The sequence below is a fragment of the Pan paniscus genome, chromosome 16, assembly GCF_029289425.2.
Source record: "Pan paniscus chromosome 16, NHGRI_mPanPan1-v2.0_pri, whole genome shotgun sequence".
Classification (NCBI taxonomy): Eukaryota; Metazoa; Chordata; class Mammalia; order Primates; family Hominidae; genus Pan; species Pan paniscus.
This window is the reverse complement of record NC_073265.2, coordinates 66,488,587-66,514,136: the sequence shown is the minus strand read 5'-3', so window position 1 is coordinate 66,514,136 and position 25,550 is coordinate 66,488,587. Positions and strand designations below refer to the sequence as shown.

Genomic DNA, 25,550 nt, shown 5'->3' with positions numbered 1-25,550 from the left:
GATCTTAATGTGTACAAATTTTTGAAAACTTACTTAGGAGGTCAGAGTTTCCAGGATGGAATGCAAAATGTGGCAAAAGAGTCTAAATGTATTATAAATGTATCCAATAATCTCACTGAAGGGAGTGAAGAAACAAGTTGCTAATCTAAGTAACTTTGGAAATGAGTGGCATCTGTATGACTGTTTAGTCTTACCGTACTTACTTTAAACTAAAGGAACTATGCATAAGCCCTGTACTCTACTGATAAAGTTCTGTCCCATGGGGAACAAGGTATGGATTAATAATGTTGAAATTACCATGCATGTATACTGGAATTGAACAATTAAGAAAATGGGTGGCAGTTGTTAGAAGCCATGTTTTTCACTGTTGTAGTGTTGGTTACAGGTAAGCAATGAGAGGCTAAAATGATCCATGTGGTAATGGATTCATGTTGGAGACATTGATATGAACTCATTTAGCTTAATGTATAGATACACATGGTTGCATATGGAAATGTTTATAGATATATGTATATGCACAGGTTAGTGTACATATTTACAATGTACACTAAGTCAATGTGTACTAGAAGCAATGAAACTCCAGTAGCAATTATCATACCTAGTCCTCAGATCTTGGGGAGTAGAAGTCAGGGTTATCCAATGTTAGGAATCAGGATTCCTTGGAGAAGTGGCTGATTCTAGCCCTGGGGTAGGAAATATACAAGATGTATGGAGCCTCCGGAGTGACAGAAAATAAGAAAGTACTCAAAAAAACAAAACAAGACACAATGATAGGAGTATGTCAAGGGGACACAGGAGCCAACTGAAAGTTCTTCAATGACCAAAGCTGGAACAGTTTGAGCAACAAAATAAAAGTATTGTTGGATCATAATCCAATGTATAAAGTAAATATCTACGAATCTTTACTGATATAAACAAATGGTTGATGTTGACCTTGGGAGGGAATAGATAAATCTCCCATGCAAAAGAATTCCAAATGATTTACTTAGACATTCCACCCTCAATGGAGTGGGGCAAAATTCTCCACTCCATACATTAGGCTGTTCATAGTGACTTTCCTTCAATGAGTGCAGTACAGAAAGGGTAACATTACAATAGAGAAACCTGATAAATTGTACCTCAAGCCAGATGATCAGGGTCAGCATCAACAGAGATGTCGTGTGTCCTTGATAAGATATGATGAAAATGACACTTTGCCTGTGTGGTTTTTCTCCCCAAAACACATTATCCCAGTCTAATGAGAAATCAAATAAATCACAGTTTTGCAAAACATATGACCAGTAATCCTCAGAACTGTCAAGGTCATAATGATGGGTTGAATGATGATACCCGCTCCCCTAAAAGATTATGTCCACATCCTAACCTCTAGAACTTGTGAATGTGATCTTATTTGTAAAAAGTGCCTCTGCAGATGTCTTTACATTAAGGATTTTGATATGATGATCATCCTGGATTATCTATTGGGCTCTAAATCCAATGAGGGGTGTCCTTATAAGACACAGAAGATAACAGGCAGAGGAGAATGCCATGTGAAGTCAGGCAGAGATTAGAATGATATAGCCACAAGCAAAGGGATCCCTACAGCCACGAGAAGTTAGAAGAGTCAAGGAATGATTCACCCCTAGAGACTTCTAAGAGAGTGCAGCCCTGCTAATTACTTGATTCTTTGATTTCTCGTCTCTAGAACCATATAAAAATAAATAAATTTCTGATCACTTGAGGTCAGCAGTTCAAGACCAGCCTGGACAACATGGCAAAACCCCATCTCTACTAAAAAATACAAAAGTTAGCTGGGCATGGTGGCACATGCCTGTAATCCCAGCTACTCTGGAGGCTGAGACAGGAGAATCACTTGAACCTGGAAGGCGGAGGTTGCAGTGAGCCGAGCTTGCACCACTGCACTCCAGCCTGGGTGACAGAGGGAGACTCCATCTCAAAATAAATAAATAAATAAATAAATAAATAAATAAATAATTGCTGTTTTTTTAAGCCATCAAATTTATGGTAATTTGTTATAACAGCAACAGGAAACGAATACAGTCATAAAAAACAAGGAAGGTCTAAGAAACTGTCACAACCAAGACTAGCCTAAGGAGAATAAATGTAATGTGATGCCCTAGATAGGACCCTGAAACAGAAAAAGGGCATTAAGGAAAAACTGAAGATACCTGAATAAAATATGGACTTTAGTTAATAATGTATTTATATTGTTTCAGTAATCGTGACAAAGGTATCATACTAATGTAAAATGTTCGTAATTGGAGAAACTGGGTGTAGGATACATGGGAACTCTATGTACTATCTTCACAATTTGTCTATACATCTAAACCTGTTCTAAAATAAAAGTTGTATTTTTAAAAAAAGAAAGAAAAGGAATAGATACCTTTCCTGGGAATAAAATGAAACCAGAATATTCCACCCCTCAAAAGCAAGAGTTTTCTTACTTTGGCAATTATCTGTTGGAGGAAGCCTGCCTACTAACAGTACTCCTCTCTTCCTCAAACATCCTGTAGTCAACCTTGCTGTTCAAGGCAGATGAGACCATTGGGAAAACAGACCTCTTCAGCTACAGCAGAAATCAGTGCAGTTATTCATTCTAAACAAATTAGCCCTTTGGCTTTCGTATTACTGACCTTCCTTCCTGAATAATTCAGTCTAAAAGTTTTAAGACAGGGCCCAGGAAGGTGTAGGTGCTAGGGTTTCTTGGACAATGACTGATTCTAGGGCTGGGACAGGGAAAGCATAAGACAAGATGTGCTGGACACATCTCCCTGTGCCAGAAAGTAAAGTAGAGCTCGAAGAATGAGGGGATTATATCTAAAGGATGCAGAAGCCACCTTGAAGGGGCACTCACTGGCCAATTCTTGAACAGTTTGAGCATCAGACTAAATAGTCATACTATCAAATCATAGCTCTTTGAATAAAATAGGAACTCATGAGACCACAGTGATCTAATAAATTAGTGGGGAGAAGAAAAGGAATAATGGAAAGATCACCATTTGCCAATTATTGTAATCAGTGATCTTTCTAATTCCATGATTCCTAGCTGATAGGATGCAGTGGGGAACACAGTAGCATTTCTATGACACTTCTTTCAAAAATGCATAACTGAAATCTAATTTTGAAGAAAAGAGAATTCCAAGTTGAGAGACTTTCTACAACATACCCAGTGTGTAACGTTCAAATTTATAAAGATTATGAAAGTCAAGGAAAAACTTTAGAACTATTCCAGATTTAAAGAGACTAGACAAACTTGACGATTAAATACATCTCGTAATACCCTATTGGATGCCTTTGCTACAAAAGACATTAGTGGAATAATTGGTGAAACTTCACAGGCTAGTAATGTATCATTGTTAATTTGTCAATTTTGATGTTCGTATTATGGTTATTTGGGAGAATATTTTTAGAGGAATTATAAACAAGTTATTAGGGATGATGGGACATAATGTCAGCAACTTTCAAATTGGGGAAAAAACCATTCTTGAACTTTTCTGTTTGAAATTATTTTTAAAATTAATTTTTAAAGCTTTCAATAAAAGCCATTGTGAGTTGAGTGGATAAGAGGAGACATTCATTAAGAATACATCTGATCAATGAAATATCTCCAGACCTTGAAGAAAATTAAGATATTAAAGGGAAAGACTGATGATAAAAAATCAATTCTAGAAGAAAGAGATTGTGGAAAGAATTATTGTAAGAATCTTATAAATAACCTTGGAAACTTTATATTGGGTGAGATTTGGTAGTTATTGCTTTTTGTTGGCCTGTTGCATTGCCAAGTGTGGGAGTGAAAGTTTAGCATCCAGCTGGGTCTCACAGGGATTAGAGGGCAGAGGGCCAACTAGCACCACTTTGTACCCACAAGAGGGTATATGGTAGTGCCAGTTGGCCTTCTCCCCACCTAGGCACCTCTGCCTAGGTGCTGCTTGATGGAGTGGAAGTTTAGCTACCGCTAGGCCCTGGTAACGCTAAGGAAACGGAGAGGAGGGACAGTTTTTTGGAGGTGTAGAAGGAGCTTGATTTTGTACATTAACTTAGGAGAACCTGCCAGAGATGAGGAAAAGAAAATTACACAATAGAATTTATAGAATAAATCCAAGTATACTAATTTCCTACCCCTAAACTATGATCCTTGACATCTCAAGGCACATGGACTCTGTGAATAAAAATTTTTAGAAAGGATAATCTTTAAAGCACCATTTAATTTATAATGTTTCGTCCAGCAATTTGAGGCTAGATAAGAAATGTGGTGAGAGATAGTTGTTGGGTCTCCTCAAAGTTGAAATTAAGGATACCGGCCGGGCGCGGTGGCTCACGCCTGTAATCCCAGCACTTTGGGAGGCAGAGGCGGGCAGATCATGAGGTCAGGAGATCGAGACCATCCTGGCTAACACAGTGAAACCCCGTCTCTACTAAAAATACCAAAAATTAGCTGGGCGTGGTGGCGGGCGCCTGTAGTCCCAGCTACTCGGGAGGCTGAGGCAGGAGAATGGCATGAATCCGGGAGGCGGAGCTTGCAGTGAGCCGAGATTGCGCCACTGCACTCCAGCCTGGGCGGCACAGCGAGACTCCCTCTCAAAAAAAAAAAAAAAAAAGAAAAGAAAAGAAATTAAGGATACCAAACAAAAGAAGCTATAGGACTTTTTTTTTCATTAATAATAAAGATCAGAGGGCAGATTATTTGCTGTGACTTGACCTAAAATACTGTGACAATCTTTTTTTTTTTTTTTTTTTTTGAGGCAAAATCTCACTCTGTTGCCAGGCTGAAGTGCAGTGGCGCCATCTCGGCTCACTGCAACCTCTGCCTCCCGGATTCACGCGATTCTCCTGCCTCAGCCTCCTGAGTAGCTAGGATTACAGGTGCGTGCCACCATGCCCAGCTAATTTTTGTATTTTTAGTAGAAATGAGGTTTCACCAGATTTCACATGCTTACAGATTTTAAAGAGTTTTAGAAACATCTTATTGCACTAAGATAAACTGCCCCATGAGAAATATTTTCATCTGCTTGACCAGTACTATTGATGAGGTGATTGAATTCCTCCAAGGAGGACAAGCTGTTATGTCAGCTGAAGTGACATATGCTTTGGGGAAGAGGCAGTCACAGGTGTTAGTAGCATATACTTTGCCAACACAAGTTTATAAGAAGATTCATTTTTTAAATTTTCAGCTTGGAGTGAGTTTGAAATACAAATATTTTACTTCTGTTACTATCAGAGGCAGTGAAAACATTGATTTTAAAGTAGCTGCTATGAAACATATGCTTTTTTCTGTGAATGGCAGTAGTACTTCCTCAGAGCATATATCAAGTCAGCTGCTTCAGGGAGCATTTCACATTCTCTGTGTATCCTGAGACCTAATTTTAGCAAATACAAATCATCTAAACTTGCAAATTCAATTTGATATCCTAACTGGGAATGACAGTGGAGCATAGTCTGAACCTTTCAGATCTGCATATTTTACAGCTGATTATTTCTGATTAAGTCCAATTTTGGTCATTTTAGACTAAACGGGAATTTCGATCTCTGATGTCATAATGTGACAGTGATTGATCTCCTGGGGCATTCTCTAAGCTGTAGTACTTGGTACTTTGGGCCAAAGTTCTGTGTGTGTGCTTGTCCCTCCTTTGTCTCATTCTCTCCCTATATCCCTTTCTTCATTTTTAATATTTTCTTAATTTTTCAGTGTTAAAAGAAAAATATGGGCCTCTTTAAACATGAGACCTCCTAAGAACAATCCTAGATCATAGTTAATAATCTGCCCTAGGATAAACTTGTCCTCTACCATTTTATTTTATTTTATTTCAATTTTCAGATTTAGATACCTGCATTTTACTTTTTTTTCAATTTGTCATTTATTTTATTTTATTTATTTATTTTTTGAGACAGAGTCTCGCTCTGTCACCCGGGCTGGAATGCAGTGGCGTGATCTTGGCTCACTTCAACCTCCGCCTCCTGAGTTCAAGCAATTCTCCTGCCTCAGCCTCCCGAGTAGCTGGGATTACAGATGCCTGCCACCACACCTGGCTAATTTTTTATATTTTTAGTAGAGATGGGGGTTTCACCATGTTGGCCAGGCTGGTCTCGAACTCCTCACCTCAAGTGATCTGCCTGCCTTGGCCTCCCAAAGTGCTGGGATTACCGGCGTGAGCCACCTTGCCTGGTCCCATTTATTTATTTTTATTGATACATATTAGATGTACATAATTTCAGGGCATATGTAATAATTCAATATTCATATAATCAAATCTCCTTTACCATTTTAGGTAAGGGTAATTCATGAGCCAAAGAAAATAAGGCATCCTTACCTCTTTATTCCCTAGTGACTCATTTTCACTGTCTAGGTTGCTCTCTTAGTGCCTTTCTTTCCCCTCCTCTTTTTAGTTTTTATTGAAAGAAAATAAGGGGAATATTTTAAACAGCAGTGAATCTTTAAATTAATACACTTCCTTTTCCATCTACAAAGTTAAATATTTGAAATAGCTCTTTATATTAAAATACCACTTACATCTTTTAATTTTAGAAACATCAGCACATTGACGTATCATTTCTTGCTTATTCCAGGTACCCCAAATTTTCTTTGTAGAAGAAATATTCACTGTTGAAGCTTCAGCTGATGAAGCTATATGAGCAGATAAAACAGGAAGAGAAACATTCTTTCTCCCCTCGTTTATAAACAAAAATCTATGTAGTTGAAACTGGGTGGATATAGCTATAAAACATAAGCTCATTCTTACTGTTTGGACATGTTTTACTTCTTGTTGAAATAGATGTTCCGCAACTATAAGATAAGAAGTCTGATCCACTGTTTGGAATTTTTCGGTTGATAGTGCATTATGTAATACTGTGTTGGAATTTACTGGCCTACAGTCTTGAGGTAGTGTTTTGCATTAAGATGAATCAGTTTTCAGTATCAAGTAATTCCATGGTAACCTACATGGAAAAGAGTTTCTGCTTAAATGAATCAGAGTATGATGAGACTTTATTAATAAGGTTGAGATAGTTGAATATTTGAGAAGTGAGAGTTAATTTAAAAGACTTGAGAAAAGACCATGTTCTTCAAAGCATCCGTAGTCCACAAATCTAGTAAAAGTGAAGATCACTTCTCACTGTAATAGTCTATAAGGATTTTTTTTGTTTTAAAATGTCTTTTTTTCTCTTCCTTAGTATTGGCAACTGTTTTATGTTGTATATACCATGCTTATTTTAATATAACACTCTTATAAATGAAGACCTACACAGCTTAGTAAAAACTCAAGAGAACAGGCCATCATGTTATCATTTATAGAACTAGTTCTGACTACCACTGTGGCCTGTGCATATATACATGAGCCATAAGGTCACCCTGAGTGGTACTTTTTATAAGCTTAGTCAAGGTTATTAAAGCCAAAGGAAAACTAATATTCAATGCTTCTACTGTTTTATTTATTACTCGATTTAATTTAGAAGTACTTTAGGACCTTGACTTACATCAGTGCCATTCATCCATTGGTAGTAAATATTAATTGTTGAATTGAGATTTGATGTCAACTGTTCTGTATTAACCCATTTATTTTATTTTTCATATTCTCCTTTTTAAATTGTATATATCATATCATTGCAATGAGAAACCAGATTTATGTTATAAAGCATTTTTTCCTTAATGAGGTATAAATATCAGTTACAGTTAGTTTAGTTTCCTATAGCAATGAAAGAAAAAAGATCAAGTTCAAAAACTCATCTAACCATACATATTATAATGTCCAACATCTATACTAGGTATTGATAGTGTTTAATTTTTAATTCATATTATTGGTATGCCAGATGCTCTATGCATACTACATAAGACTGCAAATTTCCTTTCAGGACCTGAAAGGGCTGTTGTGTTTATAATGCATGTGTTTATCGCATTTTACACATTTCAATGTGCATTCATATTGTTATATTTCCTTTATTCTCAGAACAACCCTGAGAAATAAATAAGCATTATCTTTTAGGTAAACCAAGGTTCAGGAAGATTGAATGTTTTGCCTAGACAAAAATTCAGACCTCTCGATAACTTGTTAATGTTCTATCTGAATCTTTACAGAGAGCAGTAAAATGGTATATTATTTCATAATCGTAGATGTCAAACTGCTATACAAATCTTTATTTGCATAGTACTTATAATTTTTAAAATACCTTTTATATTATTTAAATAAAATTATAAAAGCAGAGTTCTTCTGTTATATATTTACTGTAGTTTCCTTTATTAGACTCATACATTCAGTAGACACAAAGTACCTGTGTGTTCTAGGTACTGGATTGGTTGCTAAAGCACAAAGCCAGTCTCAGCTTTCAGAGATCAGGCCATCAAGACACTGTTGTCTTATCCAGCAGATATGGACAGTGTGATATAGGCCAAATTTGCTGAGGGCACTGGAAAAATGCTTTTGTTTCTCCTGTTTTGGGGGTAAATGTGTGACTGGCACTGTCCTTTTTCCTGCCATGAATGCAGAGGTAATGCTTATATCTAAAGCAAACAGCTTTGAAGCAACAAATCAACACACTTAGCAAAAAGATAGAAAGAGCCTTGGACTTGATGACCCCTTCAGCCTCTGTACTAATCCTAGACTACCTACCTCTGCACATTTTGTGGGGGGGGAAATAAAATAATGCCCTGTTTTTTAAAGTCATACATAAATCAGAGCTTCAATTAATTGTAGACAAATATTTTCTGTCTCTATATTTTTTACTTCCTTATAATGGAAATTCAGCATACACTAGACTAGAGAATAATATAACAAATCCACATCACCTAGTTATAATAGTAATCAATATTTAGCTAACCTTTTACATTCTTGCACTTTCTCTCTTAGTAATTATAACTACGTTTAAGTAATTCTATAATAAAAGTGTGTGAAAATACTGTGGAAGCACATGGAAGACTGACTAACGTGGCCAGCGTTGGAGGGGCTTCAAAGAGGAGGTAGCATTGGCAGAAGCTTTAAGGTCAAGTAGAGAATGGAAAGAGCATTTCTAGTGGGAGGACTAACATGTATAAAGGGTTTTTTAAAGCATGGCATATTCAAAGAGGGGGAAATAGATTACTGTGGCTGGAATATAGTGATTATCAGGTATGAGTGTCAGTATGATTCTAAAAAGATGGCTTGGTGCCAAATCATGAATGGACATATATATCAAAAAATGTGGTGCTTATTACATAGGTACCAGGAAATGAAGAATATGATTAGGTTTGGGTTTTTAAAAGAGAACAGTGGCAGTAACATTTTTGGAGTATGAGATAAAGAGGGAAGGCAGTAAACTGCCAATGGTTCAAGTAATTAGAAAGGCATTTGGTGATAACAGTAGTGGTTTTAGGCAGGGGGAGATAAGTTTAAGAGATAATTCAGGGGAAGAATCAACATGATTTGGTGCCTGGCGAGGATGTGGAGAAGGGAGATAGTCATAGAATGACTTGAATAGATGTGATGATGCCAGGATTAGAGTAATACAGCAGAAGACTGGTTTGGAATAAGGGCATATGATGAGCTTAGTATTTTAAGTTTGAAGTGCTGATAGGTCATTCAGGTAGAGTATTCATTGTGCCAAGTGGAGATATAGAACTGGATCATAAGAGAATCTCACACTAGGGAGTTCTATAACTTGTCTTTCCTGCTAAGTATGTCATATGTCACAAGTTCGTATATATAAGACTATATATATGTAAGCATTCATATACATTCATATACATACATAAGTTAATCCTTATTATTCACTAACTGCGTATTTCCAAATTGGCCTACTTCCTAAAATTTATCTGTAATCCCTAAATCAGTACTTACGGTGCTTTTGTAATAATTTGCAGGCACACTCAGAGTGGTAAAAAAATTTGAGTCACCTGATGTGCAAATTCTCAGCTGTAGTTGCACAAGGTGATACTCTTGATACTCTGCCTTCTTGTTTCGGTTCTTATACTGTAAACAAACATCCCTTTTGCAGTCTACTTAATGCCACATTTTTCACATTTTCTGTGCTTTTTTTTTTTTTTTTTGGTAATTTTGCTTTTTTAAGCAAATGGCCCCCAGTGTTGTGCCAAAGTGCTGTGTAATATTCCTAAGTGCAAGAAAGCTGTGATATATCTATGCAAGAAATATGTATGTTAAGTAAGCTTCTCTCAATCATGAGTTATGCTTTCAGCCATGATTTCAGTGTTAATGAGTAAATATATATTAAGTAAGGTGTCTTTAAACAGAAATACAGATAAAACAAGGTTATGTCTTGGCTAGTTGATGAAAATGTTGTGACCAGAGGCTCCTAGAAACCTAACCTTCTTTCCCATTTTCCCTAGAAGCAGTGGTTCAGTGTTCACTAACTCAGTGTTTGTGGCAATTTAATGGACCATAACTACCACAGATAACAAGAATCATTGTGTGTGTGTGCATGTGTAGAAAATCTGCTACTCTTTTACAAATAACCCTTATATTTGTACAGTGTAAGCATTAGTCCTAATTTTACTTGAAATTGTGATCACAAGAAATATATAACTCTTTTTTTTTTTTTTTTTTTTTTTTTTGAGACGGAATCTTGCTCCGTCGCCCAGGCTGAAGTGCAGTGGCACAATCTCGGCTCACTGCAAGCTCCGCCTCCTGGGTTCACGCCATTCTCCTGCCTCAGCCTCCTGAGTAGCGGGGACTACAGGCACCCGCCAACATGCCGGGCTAATTTTTTGTATTTTTAGTAGAGATGGGGTTTCACCGTGTTAGCCAGGATGGTCTCGATCTCCTGACCTCGTGGTCCACTTGCCTCGGCCTCCCAAAGTGCTGGGATTACAGGCGTGAGCCACCGCGCCTGGCCATAACTCTCTTTTTTAGTGAAAAATAAATGCATACAAGATGAAAACAGTTTGCTGTTTTAGACCAGATGGATGATTCCATATTCCTTAAGTCAGAAGGTTTTTCATAAAATGGAATATTGAAGGAGTACAGGTGACATTGACAGCATTTAAATGATCCTCTATAGCACACTTGAGCATAATGTGGTTGTCAGCATCATATTGGTGGGCCGCCAGTTTCTTTTATGGTTGATGTTATTCTCTTTAGCAAGCTTGTAACATTATCAGTCGCTTTTCTCTTAAAGAAATTTATTTTATAATAGTGTTTATGTGTGAGGAGATTTCATAATCGAAGACTAGTGTGTGTGTGCATTCATATCTGTCAATTTGCTTGAATATGACAGCTCAAAAGCATTTTTTAACCTTTCATTCACGAATGTTGGTTCATATCAGTAGGGGTGTTTTAAAATGACAGGTATTATGTGAGAATGAGAATTACCCCTACTTTCTGACATATCAGTGTTATGTTGAAAATTAACATTCAGCTTTGTATCTCACGTTTTACTGTCTGCAAATCTGAAAGCAGGGAATTGGCATTTACAAAGTCAAGGACAAGCCATCATACAACCCCATGCATTGACTGTTACACTTCAAAGTGATTCTGTGCTTGTTAGCATGTATCTGTTTCCTAATCATCTTGTTCCTTGGTATAGAAAATATGCCTTTGTTATTGTCTTATATGGCTATATAGTTAAACGCTTAAAATAAAAATGATACAGACCGACATTTAGAGATTCTTCAGTTTGGGGTGGCTGATTTATTTGTGCTGCTTATGTTTCTGACTTGATCTTCTTCTGACTGATTCTGTAGTCTTCTAAGGTATTAGGGTGAATGCTTTCTGTCTTTACTGCAAACAGTAGATTTTATGTCATCAAGAGTAGTTATCCAGCCTGGGTAACAAGGCAGAACCCCATCTCTACAAAAAAAAATAGAAAAGAATTATTCAGACATGGTAGTGTGCACCCGTAGTCCCAGCTACCAGAGAGGCTGAGGTGGGAGGATTGCTTGAGCCTGGGAGGTGGAGGCTGCAGTGATCCATGATCACGCCACTGCCCTCCAGTCTGCCAGTCTGGGCAACTGAGCAAAAAAAAAAAGAAGAAGCTGGGCAAGGTGGCTTATGCCTGTAATCCCAGCACTTTGGGAGGCTGAAGCGGGTGTATCACTTGAGGTCAGGAATTTGAGACCAGCCTGGCCAACATGGTGAAACCCTGTCTCTACTAAAAATATAAAATTAGCCAGGCACAGTGGCTCATGCCTGTAATCCCACACTTTGGGAGGCCAAGACAGGTGGATCACTTGAGGTCAGGAGTTTGAGACCAGCCAACATGATGAAACCCCATCTCTACTAAAAATACAAAAATTAGCCAGGCATGGTGCTGGGCACCTGTAATCCCAGCTACTCTGGAGGTTGAGGTAGGAGAATCGCTTGAACCCGGGAAATGGAGGCTGTAGTGAGCCAAGATTGTGGACTGCGCTTCAGCCTGGGCAACAGAGTGAGACTCTGTCTCAAAACAAAATTAGCTGGGCGTGATGCAAGGCTCCTGTAATCCCAGCTACTCGGGAAGCTGAGGCAGGAGAATCGCTTGAGCCTGGGAGGCAGAGGTTGCAGTGAGCTGAATCATGCCACTGCACTTCAGCTTGGGCAACAGAATGAGACTCCGTCTCAAAAAAAAAAAAGTAATTATAACAGCATCTTTTTCTCCTTATTTTTGGTAGATGACCTTAATATTCACTCTTCACATGGAAATACCTCATAGATTTATTCTTCTGCACTATGACTAGTGTATTATCTTAGGTGTTTTGGTTTCTTTCTTTCTTTTTGAGACAGAGTCTGGCTCTGTCGCCCAGGCTGGAGTGCACGATCTCGGCTCACTGTAACCTTCGCCTCCTGGGTTCAAGCAATTCTCTCTGCCTCAGCCTCCTGAGTAGCTGGGATTACAGGCTTCTGCCACCATGCCCCACTAATTTTTATATTTTTAGTAGAGATGGGATTTCACCATGTTGGCTAGGCTGGACTCGAGCTCCTGACCACAGGTGATCCGCCAGCCTCAGCCTCCCAAAGTGCTGGGATTACAGGCATGAGGCACTGCACCTGGTCGTGTATTTAAGTTTAAGGATTGATGCTTTTTAATTATATTGCATTTAGAAAGCAAAGTGTTTGCAGTTGAAATCATCTGTGAATTTAACATCAAGTATACTATATTTTCACTTTCCCTACTTATTTGGAGCAACCTAATGTTCTAGTACTGAAGACTGTTTTGTAAGATTAACCAGCCCTTGACCTAATTGAAATAGAGTCTTATGTTACCTTATTCCAATTTCAATAAACTATTATGCAATATAGAGATGTGTTATAATTTGAGAATTTTATGTAAAGTTCTTCAGTAAGTGCTAATTCAGTGGGGATACCTTCTTAAACCTATAAGGATGCAGGGAAGTGACTAAAAGATGAAAATATTTCTCTAATATATCTCTAATGAAAGTACAGGATAGTACCTAAATGTCAACTTTGCCATATGTTTTCAGGAAAAAATATTTGAAGGTCTTTGGTGAATTATTGGTTATAGTATCTAACCCTCTTTATAGGGATAGCTGCATTTGTTAATTTATATTTGCTGTTTACTGTTCCTCCAAACCTTGCAATACATGTCTTCTTAGCCTCCTATGAATGTCTTCATTTCCATCTCTGTTTTACTCATTCAAATACTTTTTTTTTTTTTTTTTTGAGACGGAGTCTTGCTTTGTGCCCATGCTGGAGTGCAGTGGCACTATCTCGGCTCACTGCAAGCTCCGCCTCCTGGTTTCACGCCATTCTCCTGCCTCAGTCTCCCGAGTAGCTGGGACTACAGGCGCCCGCCACCACACCAGGCTAATTTTTGTCTTTTTTAGTAGAGATGAGGTTTCACCATGGTCTTGATCGCCTGACCTCGTGATCCGCCTGCCTCGGCCTCCCAAAGTGCTGGGATTACAGGCATGAGCCACCGCGCCCGGCCTCATTGAAATACTTTTATTTCTTCTCTTCAACAATCTGAACAATTACTCCTTGGATCCACCAGGTTAAGACCTTTTCTCCAAAAAGACTTACTAAAATCCATTTCGTTTCCCTTCTCACTGGTTTTATGTATATAAATTGTATGCTGCTTTGTCATTAGTTTGTGTAGTTTCGTTAATATTCAGTTAAATATCTCCTGAGTGCTTGTTGCAATGATATGTGAGCTTGGTGGTGTAGAGAAGTATGCTGTGGTCAGGGTTTCCAGAGAAAGTGATCTTGTACCTGAATAAGTAAGAATTTCCTATGTGTGGAAGGTAGGTAAAGATATACTGGCAAAGAGAACAGCATGAGAATATATGGGATTGACAAATAGTTCAGTATGTCAGTGGTGCAATAAAGTGGGAGATAGGAAATAAAGTTGAAGAGATAGGTATGAGCCTGGTCATTGAGGACTTTATATGTCATACTTGGACATTTATTCTTTGAATAAAGGACTTTATTCTGTTAGTGCTGGGTTGCTTTGAAGAGTTTGGCATAATGAGGGTTTGATATATGATAGTGCTTGATGTGGCAAAATTTTTATTTTAAACCAATCATGTTGGCAGAAGTATGTAAATAAATTTGAGGTAGGATAAAATTAGAGATGGGGAGATGAGTTAGGTTACTGATTTGGTCATATTGAGAGATAACTTGGATTTAGATACTATTAATAGGGATGGAATTGAGGAAATAGACTTGGAAAGTGTTTAAAGTAGAAATCAATAAGAATTGAAGATGACTGGTGAAGTGTGAGATGATTGCCCGACTTTTGGCTTGAGAAGTTAAGGGGCTGTTGTTCTGCTGTGACAGGGACTTTAAAAAGGAACAGATTTTAGGAAAAGATGAACAGCTCGGTTTGGGATATATTGAGTTTTTGCCTATAGTACCTTCAGTTAGAAACATCCAACAAGCAACTGGATGTAGGAGTCTGAGGCTCAGGTGAAAGGTTAGGATTCAGGGTTTTCATTTGAGTTCCTCCCAGTCCTGGAGGAATACAGAAAATGTGAGTAGAGTGTGAAGTGGGCAAAACACTGAACCCTAGGAGGAAAGGGAAAAAGAGGAACCCAAAAAGGAAACTGGGAAGGAAGAAGTTCTATGTCTTTGCCTAATTACTGTTAAAAGGAGGACAACTTTATCCTTTTTGAATCACAATTTAAGCATTCTTGAATAGTAGGATATTATATAATGTTATGTAGTAGATAATAAACGTTTAAGTTTGCCACTTATTTGGTCAGCTGGAAAACATTTCATTTACTTGGAAATTGCGTTTTTATATTTTATCCATTTTCATTACTTGACAAATATTTTTTAATTCGTATCATTTCATGAGCTGCTATGTACTAGGCACCATGAAGTCTCCTATTCTGGTTTTGTTGTAAGAATTACTCTGACCCGAAGGCACTGATTTACAGTAAATTTTGCATGGTCAGTCTTATGTGGATTAATATGGTAGTTGAACATCCTTCTCTTCCTGAGTACAGTGTGGCCCTTTTAATCTTTTTCATCTCTCTGGGTCACTATTTCTTCATTTTCTTAAGTCTGTTCATTTTTAGAAACTCAAGAACAGAGTCTGCCAACAGGTTTTAGAGATCTACAGGGTACATGACTGGGTTTCATGACTCAACTAAAATTATATGCAAGATATGATGCATATGTACACATTTTTATGAAGATGCAATTTATAGCTTCTTTTGGATTATCAAAGTTTTATATAACTCACCACTCACCTTCCACCCAAAAGGTTAAGAACTGTAGGAACCAGAAGTATTTTTGTGTAATGTATTATAATAAACTACACTGTTTCATGCAACCCCTGAATAGTGAAGTTATCTTTAACAGAGGTACTGCTATTCTTTGAAAGTAATTTTTTGAAGTAAGGAACAAATTTATTTTAATGCACTATAATATATGTTTACTTTTTGGCTACTTAAGCCTATAATGTTTCTGTTGTATTAACCAATTAAAACACCTCTTAGTGATTTTATAGCTTAAAAATAAGTTCATCAAATAGAATAAGTAAGAGTTTGATTCTGCCTTATGGTGAATTAAAGAATGCTTAGTTTTAAAGAGTGATTCAAATGCCCTTTATTAATATATCTTCCCCACTTTGCATCTTCTAATAGGAAAAGAATACTTGAGATCCATTTGTAAGGAAAGAAAAGGAAGCAACAACATAATGCCCAGAGTTGGAGCCAATTAAACCAGGTTTGTACTTTTTCTTTCCATAATGTAACATGTTTATTCTGGTCTAAAATCTCTTTTATTAATCTCCTGTCTTATTTCAGCAAAAATCTAATAATTTTAAACCTTGCCATAGTAGTATGGAGGAGATAAAGGTGAATAAGACATGCCCTTTTCAAACTATTTGCAACTAATGCAAAAGAACAGAAATCATAACAGTCTCTGAGACCACAGTGCAATCAAATTAGAACTCAGGATTAAGAAACTCACTCAAAACCGCACAACCAAATGGAAACTGAACAGCCTGCTCCTGAATGACTACTGGGTAAATAACGAAATGAAGGCAGAAATAAAGATGTTCTTTGAAACCAAATGGTCTTTGAGAACAAAGATACAACATACCAGAATCTCTGGGACACATTTAAAGCAGTGTATAGAGGGAAATTTATAGCACTAGATGCCCACAAGAGAAAGCAGGAAAGATCTAAAATCAACACCCTAACATCGAAATTAAAAGAACTAGAGAAGCAATAACAAACAAATTCAAAAGCTAGCAGAAGACAAGAAATAACTAAGATCAGAGCAGAACTGAAGGAGGCAGAGACACGAAAAACCCTTCAAAAAATCAATGAATGCAGGAGCTGTTTTTTTGAAAAGATCAGCAAAATAGACCGCTAGCCAGACTAATGAAGAAAAGAGAGAAGAATCAAATAGATGCAATAAAAAAAAAATGACATAGGGGATATCAAATGATTAGCAACTTAACTATGAATATGAAAGACAAAATTATAAACAGCTAGATAGCAATCTCATTTTAACATGGAAAGTTTTGTGAGGTTTGATAAATTGCTTGAGGTCAGAAGCTCTTAAAGAGTTAAGTTGGGATTCAGACTCATATCTGTTGACTCCAAACTGTATTTGCCTTCCATTATGTCACAATGTTCCCTATTTTATTTAGGTTTAGTTGTTGTGCAACTGCTGATTATTGAAGTAGAGGGTGGAGGACATATGTATTTCATATAAGGAATTTACTTTCATTTAAGGAATTTATTTCATTTACTTTCTGATGAAGTAAAAAGGGGGAGAGTATTCTCTATTCCTCAAAAGTTTGGAAGATTAGAGATGGGAACTAACGTTTATAAGCACTTACTGTGTGCTAGACACTATTGTGAGGACTTAACGTGAACTAACTTATTTAATTCACGACAGCCAGGTGACATACTAATCTTTAAAACAAAGAAATAAGCAAATTGTCCGAGATCACATAGCTAGTAAGTACCAAAAGCAGATTCAAAACCGTGTATTGGGAAAGGTTAGATAGGGTTTGTAAACCCATGTCTATTGACTTACTTTTTTTTTTTTTTTGAGACAAGTCTCACTCTGTCGCCCAGGCTGGAGTGCGGTGGCGTGATCTTGGCTCACTGCAACCTCTGCCTTCCAGGTTCGAGTAATTCTCCTGCCTCAGCCTCCCAAGCAGCTGGGTCTACAGGTGCGTGCCACCACACCTGGCTAATTGTGTGTGTGTGTGTGTGTGTGTTTTAGTAGAGAAGATGGGGTTTCACCGTGTTAGCCAGGATGGTCTTGATCGCCTGACCTTGTAATCCGCCCACCTCGGCCTCCCAAAGTACTGGGATTACAGACTTGAGCCACCACACCCAGCTGACTTAAAATTTAATATTACACAAACCAAACAAATAGCTGGACAATTTAGTCTGAGCTCCTTTTGCTATTAGTGTCATTTGTAAGCATTCTTAATTCAACTATTAGCAGTTAAATCGCCTCACCAAAATAATATTTCCATCTTAACAAGCTTTTCATTGTAACCAGTTTGAAAAAGTAATTTAGGTTACATGATCCTATGGTGAAGAGAGATTTTAAATTCACAGAATAGTGAACAGCAACATATGATAGAAAGGACTTTGAGGTGGGGCTCAGATCTGGGTTCTTTCAATTCCCAGCTTTCCTACTGACTCATGTGCTCTACAAGTATCTTAACCTGTTTTCATACATTTTGTAAGATGAGAAGATTGACTTCATTGTTCCGCAAGTCCCTTACAGTAATACAATTATCCTATCAGTAGATTTTTAAAATGTGCTTCACATGTGAATAGCTTAAGAATTTTTGGTTGCGAGATAAGTCTTTAGAGATCACTTCATTGAATCCTGCCATGTGAAGATGGTGAGACTGAGACCTTCGCATTTGTATGGCACTGTAAACGTTTCAAAGCTCTTTGCTCTTTACATACATTAATCTCATGTGAGCCTCATCACCATACTCTTGTGGGTTAAATATCATTCTCTTCATTGTTTACATGACCAGATTGAATTGGTCATATAGCTGGGCTAGACTAAGTGACTCTGTGACTCTCAACCAAGTTTATCATGTTTTCTGGCTTTAGTGAGACTAATTACATCCTTCAATGAAGTACTATTTTGTGAGAAAGTGAGAATTCAGTGATTTATGAAAAAATCCAAGAAGGAGAAACAAACATTTTCTAATATGAAAGTAGTAATGACTACAGCTATATAAATAACAGTAACAAAGAGGTAAGGAAGTGGCAAGTAATAAGGTCTATGAGTTGATTTAATTTTGGTTTTCATTTATTCCTGGATTAAGAATAAGCATAATTGACTTTTAATATCCTTGTGTTTATCAATCACATACGTTATCCTGACTAATGCAAAGAGAAATCATACTTTATAATAAAGTATTCATAAATTGTAGGTGAGCTAAGGAAAATTTCAGTTAATTTAGAAGGATACTTTGAATAAATAAGCATGGGAAGCTAAGCTCTACGTAAAATTAATTATTTCATTGCCTTTATTGAAGTGGGTTTTCTTTTTTATTTCCACTTTGTAGTTGTAGAGCTACAACTTCTGTGTAACTTTTTAGTATTTTTTTAATTGGAAAGAAAATAATTTTAAAACTAGTATGTGGGTATGAGCAGTTTTTCTTGTACAATTTTTTTTTCTAAATTGTCTTTCCTTTAAAAGAAACTGACTTTCTAGACCACATGGTATGATGGTGCTTTCTCTGCAGATATGAAAATTTGATCATTAATACAGTCTCCAGTTGTTGTTCTATATTAAAAACTGTTTTTTAAGATGATTAACTGCATGTTTTCTGTAGAACTAATAAAAGAAAGGAGGATCTCCCAGATGGTTCTAATCAAATAAGGAAAACAGCAAAGGATGGCGTTGATATACAACAAAATTTGAAAGCAACATTTTGAGATTTGACTTATTTTAGAGAAGAAAAAGGTATTATCTCCTTTCTGAAGTCTGGTTTTCTTAAGAGTCCATTATAAGATTCTCTTGCCTAGCTGCTGATGTTCTTTCCTGATGCCCTGCCCTACAGAGTTCCACCTCTTTTTTTTTTTTTTTTTTTTTTTTTTTTGAGACGGAGTCTCGCTCTGTTGCCCAGGCTGGAGTGCAGTGGCACGATCTCAGCTCACTGCAAGCTCCGCCTCCCGGGTTCACGCCATTCTCCTGCCTCAGCCTCCTGAGTAGCTGGGACTACAGGCGCCAGCCACTACGCCCGGCTAATTTTTTTGTATTTTTAGTAGAGACGGGGTTTCACCGTGTTAGCCAGGATAGTCTCGATCCCGTGACCTCGTGATCCACCCGCCTCGGCCTCCCAAAGTGCTGGGATTACAGGCGTGAGCCACCGCGCCCGGCCCAGAGCTCTACCTCTTATTGCGTACCCATTTTCATGCCATCACAGATCCATGGAATTCAAAATGATATTTGATGCAGACTTGAATAGAGCTAGTTTTTAATTCTCAGCTCTATGTATGACTTCAAAACATATGCAAAGGTTTTTTTTACAGCCACTTTTTAATGGTGCTTTAAAGGAAAAGATGAAGAGGCCCCTTCATAGTAATTAATTTTTTGGTTTTTGTTTTGAGATAACTCAGGAGCTAGTTTCCTGGAAACTTCAAACTCCTAACACAGTTTCATTAAATTATACCTATTATAATATGATTGTGTCTTGCTAACCCAGACTGTAGTCATTTTAAGGACTACTGTTAGTTTCTCATTGGCCCATTGTGATTTAGTGTTCATAAAAAAGTTATGACATTTAACTGAGGGTTTAGAATTTTTCAAGATGACTGGGCTTTTTCCTGTGATTTGTGAGTTTCTCTTGTTTGGCTTTAGGCTTAAAGAATTCCTGATCTAGAGTCAACTGCAAGCAAGCCAGGCTTCCAGGCTGGTGTCCCATTCTTATTAAAACATTCCCTTTGTACACGTGGATGGCCTTGTGATTCAGAAGGCATGGTTTTAATACACAAAGCCTTTTAACTTTTTAAACTATTTCAATAAAGAAATTGCTGAAACAGTAAATTTTTTTAATGAGTCATGTTGACAAATTCGTTAGCATTAAATTAAGTGTTTTTCCTAGCCATTGATTATTTAGTTTTAATGTAGATTTATTTCTATGTAGTCTGCTTTCTGTGCCAGGATATTTTCTAAAAATGAGATAAGTTCTTAGATGTATGGAAATTCAAGGAACTCTTTGATGTCATATTCAGTAAACCTCAGGATGGCAATAAGGGAAATATGGAGCTGTTGATTTGTGTGTATATGTATGTATGTGTATATATGGGTGTGTGATCTAAACACACAGGAAATAAATTTGATTTATAGCTTCCTTCTTGACCAAGTTATTTTAAAGTTTAACATGGTGATAGAATTATATGGAAATATTGATTGGTTTTTTCTTTTGTAAGTGTATTGCTGCTTAGCAATTAAATGATTAGATGTAGCTCAGGGCTTCGTTTTATTTCTTCATGCTGTATTTGAAAGAATTAAATGGGTCGATTCAGAGTTTTAAAAAATAGAAGTATAGGTAATAAAGGAGAATTACAGAATCTGTTGGCCTGCATTTGTAAGATCAGTCCACTTTGAGTTGCCCAGTTATTTGAATTTATCGGAGAAAAATAGTACCAAGTAAGTATAAATATTCAAGTAGTTATTGAATATTTCATTAGCTTTTGTATGCCACGTTTATTTTTCTTAATTCTCAATGTGAGAAATTTGGATGATTTTCATAAATATTCAAAAATTATTCTCCTGTACAAAATTGAGAGTATTGTTGAAAGAGATAATAATTTGCTCTTGGGTCTTTTTATTTCCTTTATGAAAACCCATCTCCAAAAAAATTTAAATGAAAAGTTGCTAATTGCAATGAGGGTTTTCTATGAAGTTATTAAATTTGATTCTTAAATTGTATGAACTTCCTCAATAGCTTTGCTTATTCTTATATATAAACAGAACATTTTAATATAAGATTTGGTAGTATAATACATTGCTAGTCTGCAGCTCTTCTATAGGAGAAATGAAGATCTTTGCAAAAGATTTGGGGACTCCAGATTTTCTATGTAGGGTTAAAAAATTTTTTTTGATTATATTGAATGAATTCAGTAACAATGGCTTACTTTCTTTTCTCCAGCAATATGAATACCATGTCTTATAAACATTAATAACAATAGGCATCATTTGGCTGGCAGAAATGGCAGTTCACATACTTTTTTACAGCAAATATAGACATGGTCTGATATAATAAAGGAAATAGACTGTTTTTTTGAGATAGAGTCTCGCTCTGTTGCCCAGGCTGGAGTGCAATGGCGAATCTCGGCTCATTGCAGCCTTTGCTTCCTGGGTTCAAGCGATTCTCTGACCTCAGCCTCCTGGGATTACAGGTGAGTAGCTAGGATTACCGGTGGCACCCCACCTGGCTAATTTTTGTATTTTCAGTAGAGATGGGGTTTCACCATGTTGGCCAGGCTGGTCTCGAAACTCCTGACCTCAAGTGATCCACCTGCCTCGGCCTCCCAAAGTGCTGGGATTACAGATGTGAGCCACCATGCCCAGCCAGGAAATAGAAATCTTGTACAGCTCTTATAGTCAGAAGCCTGATTATTCTAAAGATGAGAGTGCTATCTAATAATCATCTAAACAAAGCTACTAAGTAAGGTCAAATGTTTAGAGCTCATAAAAGATCACATAAAACCAATAAGAAGAATATTGCAAGCCAGCCCACACTGTTTGAAGGAAGTTTGTGGAGTCAACTTGAGTACATTAAAATATTTTGTGTTCCTTGTTAATTCTAAAATAATAAAAATTTAACAGAAACATGGAATAGGAATAGGTTTTAGAATAAGAAAAGGCTCAAAAAAAAAAAAAAGGAAATCATTTGATTATCCCCTTACATTTTGCAAAGTGAAACTAAGGGTGTGAAGCTACATCCTCAAGTGTTATATAGGTGGTAACAGAACTAAGACTAGAATACACTTTATGTATCTATTAAATAATTGAAGATAGAATTTGAAAAGTTCTGATGGGAAATTATTTTATTTTGTTGTTAATTTTTAGGATTTACATACAGTAAAACTGACCTTTTTTTCGAGATGGAGTCTCACTCTGTTGCCCAGGCTGGAGTGCAGTGGCATGATCTCAGCTCACTGCAGCCTCCGCCTCCCGTTTTCAAGCGATTCTTGTACCTCAGCCTCCTAAGTAGCTGGGATTATAGATGCCTGCCTCCATGCCCAGCTAATTTTGTGTATTTACTAGAGACTGAGATTTCACCATGTTGGCCAGGCTGGCCTCGAACTCCTGACCTCAAGTGATCCACCCACCTCAGCCTCCCAAAGTGCTAGGATTACAGGCATGAGCCACTATGCCCGGCCCAAAACTGACTTAACATAAGTTCTGTGAGCTTTAACACATGTTCGGATCCATATAACTACCACTACAAACAGGAAACAAACAGTCCCATCACCCTAGAAAACTTCTGGCTTTCCCTTTTTGGTCAAAATCTCTCCCTACATCTAACAATTACTGATCTGTACTTCATCACTATAGTTTTACCTGTTCCAGAATATTGTATAAATGGAATTTTTTTCCTAGCTAAACTGTATCCAGCTTTATTAAAGATACCTTCCATAAATAATCATGGTATTTCAGGCAGGACATGGGCAGAAAATCATTAACAGCATACAACAACTTTCAAACTCCCTTCTTCAATGGACTGCCAAAAATCAGAAAGCCACTATAAACCCAGTGAAGTCTTCATGTGATGCTCTGAACAGGGAAAGTTTAGAGTGAGGGTTGACATTTCACATTTAGAATGTTGTTTAACAACTTTTCACGAGCCGATCCTGACTCAGGAAGTGAAATGAAAATGACAGAATTTATCTGAAGATCCACAATCTGGAAATGGAACCACTGCTCCTTTGAGGGGCTCCATCTCAGTGGTATCACTGGAACATCCAGATTGTCTGACACACTGGTAACCAATTATTGGGGGTCAGATCCCAGCACATGTCTGGGTTAAAGGGAGTTAAGTCTATGCTGAAAGGTGGAAAGGGAGAAAAGAACATAAAAACAAATTTGTTTTTCCATCCCACAGGCTTTTGTGCCAAGGAGGCCCTGTGTATCTAAGTCAGGGAATCCCTCCTCCTGAGATCCAAGAAGTCTCTCAAAACTAGAAGGGAAAGGTATTTTCCCCACATCAGTCCAGCTTTGGAGACATTCTATTAGTGACATATGCCCCTTCCCCCAAAAACAACAGTAAGTGTTCTGTGTGCTAACAGCATAGCTTTGAAACACACACACACACACACACACACACACACACACACACACACGAGCACCTTGGGAGGCTGAGGCAGCCGGTTCACTTGAGGTCAGTTCAAGACCAGCTTGACCAACATGGTGAAACCCCACCTCTACTAAAAATACAAAAATTAGCCAGTTGTGGTGGCGTGTGTCTGTAATCCCAGCTACTCAGGAGGCTGAGGCTAGAGAATGGCTTGAACCCAGGAGGCGGAGGTTGCAGTGAGCAGAGATGATGCCATTGCACTCCAGCCTGGGCGATAGAGTGAGACTCTGTCTCAAAAAAAAAAAAAAACCCACAAAATTTTGCATTTTTATAAAACTTGATAAAAATAGTATTTCAAACTGTATAGTCACCAGAAGTACACAGTTATCAAAAATGCACGTGCTTCACTTGGCATCTCCAGCACCCTCACCTTTCTGTGCCTGGTCTGTTTTGGCATCTCCATTTTCTGCAGGCTTATTCCCCTCCTTGCCAGTGTCAGCTTTTCCCGTTTCTCCTTTGAGTACCTTCTCTCCATTCTTTGCAGGGACCTTTTTAGGCTTGATCTCTGGCTTTGGAGGAGCAGGTTTAGTAGACAACCTTGCAGATCTTCTCTGTGGTTTGTCCCTCACTTTGGCTTTATCTCCTTTAGCATCCCCTTCAGCCTTTCTCTTGGGCATGGTGCTGGCGATGTGGTAGGACATAGGTGTGTTATGTGGGCTTTGGTCAGTCTGGGGGTCGTTCTCCCTGCTTCTTCTTCACACTGCTCCTATAAATTGAATTATTATGTACTCTTTTGAATCTAGCTTCTTTCTCTCAGCTTAATTTTTTGAAATTCATATGTTGTGTGTATTAGTAGTTCATTCTTTTAATTGCTGAGTAGTATTCCATTGTATGACTATATCACAATGTACTTAATCACCTGTTCATGAACATTTCGTTTCCAGTGTTTCTTCAAAAGACTTCATTTTTTTAGAGCAATTTTAGGTTCAACATCAAAACTGAGAAAAAGATACAGAGATATCCCACGTACCCTCGTGCCCACGAGCGTATAGCATTCCCTATTATCAACATCCCCACCAGAATGGTAGATTTGCTACAATTGATGAACCTTCATTGAGACATCATAATCACCCCAAGCCCATAGTTTACATTAGGGTTCACTCTTGGTGTTGTACATTCTATGGGTTTGGATAAATGCATAATGACAGCTGTCCACCATTCTAGTATCATATAGAGTATTTTCACTGCCCTAAAAATCCTGTGCATTCTGCCTATTCATCCCTTTTCCTTCTCCAGCCCCTGGCAACCCACTGAACCTTTTACTCTCTCCATGGTTTTAACTTTTTCAGAATGTCATATAGTTGGAATCATACACTATGCTGCCTTTTCAGATTGGTTTCTTAATTCCAGTTTTTATCTGTTATGAATAAAGTTGCTATAATTTTTTTCTATTAGACAGAACAAAAATATTTACTTACAGGTATGGTGATCCTATTAGTGAGCTCTTAAATGATTCACAGAATTAATTCACTTTTTAAACTTTTTATTTTGAAATAATTATAAATTCACATGAATTTGAAAACATAGTACAGAGAAGTACCATATTTACTGTACCATTCACCGAGTTTCCCCTATTAGTTCCATCTTATGTAACTATAGAACAATATTAAAACCAGTACATTGACATTGGTGTAAAGCAAGTAGTATATCGTTCTTTGGTATTTTATCACATGTGTAGATTCATGTAACCAACACTGCAACCAAGATACAGAATTCCTTAACCCAATGACATCCCTGTGCTGCCTCTTTATAGTCACACACACACCCACTCCCTTTCACCATCCCTCACCCTTGGTAACCATCTCTATAATTTTGTCATTTTG

The 25,550-nt window shown here is 37.4% G+C and overlaps 2 protein-coding genes across 51 annotated transcripts in view; one reads left to right on the top strand and one right to left on the bottom strand.

The window, feature by feature from the left end:
* Nucleotides 1–25,550, top strand: part of PEAK1 (pseudopodium enriched atypical kinase 1) — a 309,581-nt gene that overhangs the window by 118,131 nt on the left and 165,900 nt on the right. For 22 of the 50 annotated variants that reach the window (XM_055098433.2, XM_063596837.1, XM_063596843.1 and 19 more), the window contains one exon: nt 16,007–16,088. The gene's annotated coding sequence lies outside the window, so the exon portion shown is untranslated. Of the gene's footprint in view, nt 1–16,006; nt 16,089–17,432; nt 17,554–25,550 lie in introns of all 50 variants that reach the window. The other 28 variants (XM_055098405.2, XM_055098406.2, XM_055098411.2 and 25 more) reach the window with 2 other exon arrangements.
* LOC100986727 (non-histone chromosomal protein HMG-17-like) lies at nt 4,880–24,415 on the bottom strand. Its single transcript, XM_055098436.2, has 2 exons — nt 23,714–24,415; nt 4,880–6,111 (listed from the first exon to the last, which is right to left on the bottom strand). The coding sequence occupies exon 1, from the start codon at nt 24,366–24,368 to the stop codon at nt 24,072–24,074; it is 297 nt and encodes a 98-aa protein (XP_054954411.1). The 5' UTR covers nt 24,369–24,415; the 3' UTR covers nt 4,880–6,111; nt 23,714–24,071.

Excerpts from the sequence above, each read along its gene's own strand:
- LOC100986727 (XM_055098436.2), bottom strand. The coding sequence starts at position 24,368 with ATGTCCTACCACATCGCCAGCACCATGCCCAAGAGAAAGGCTGAAGGG.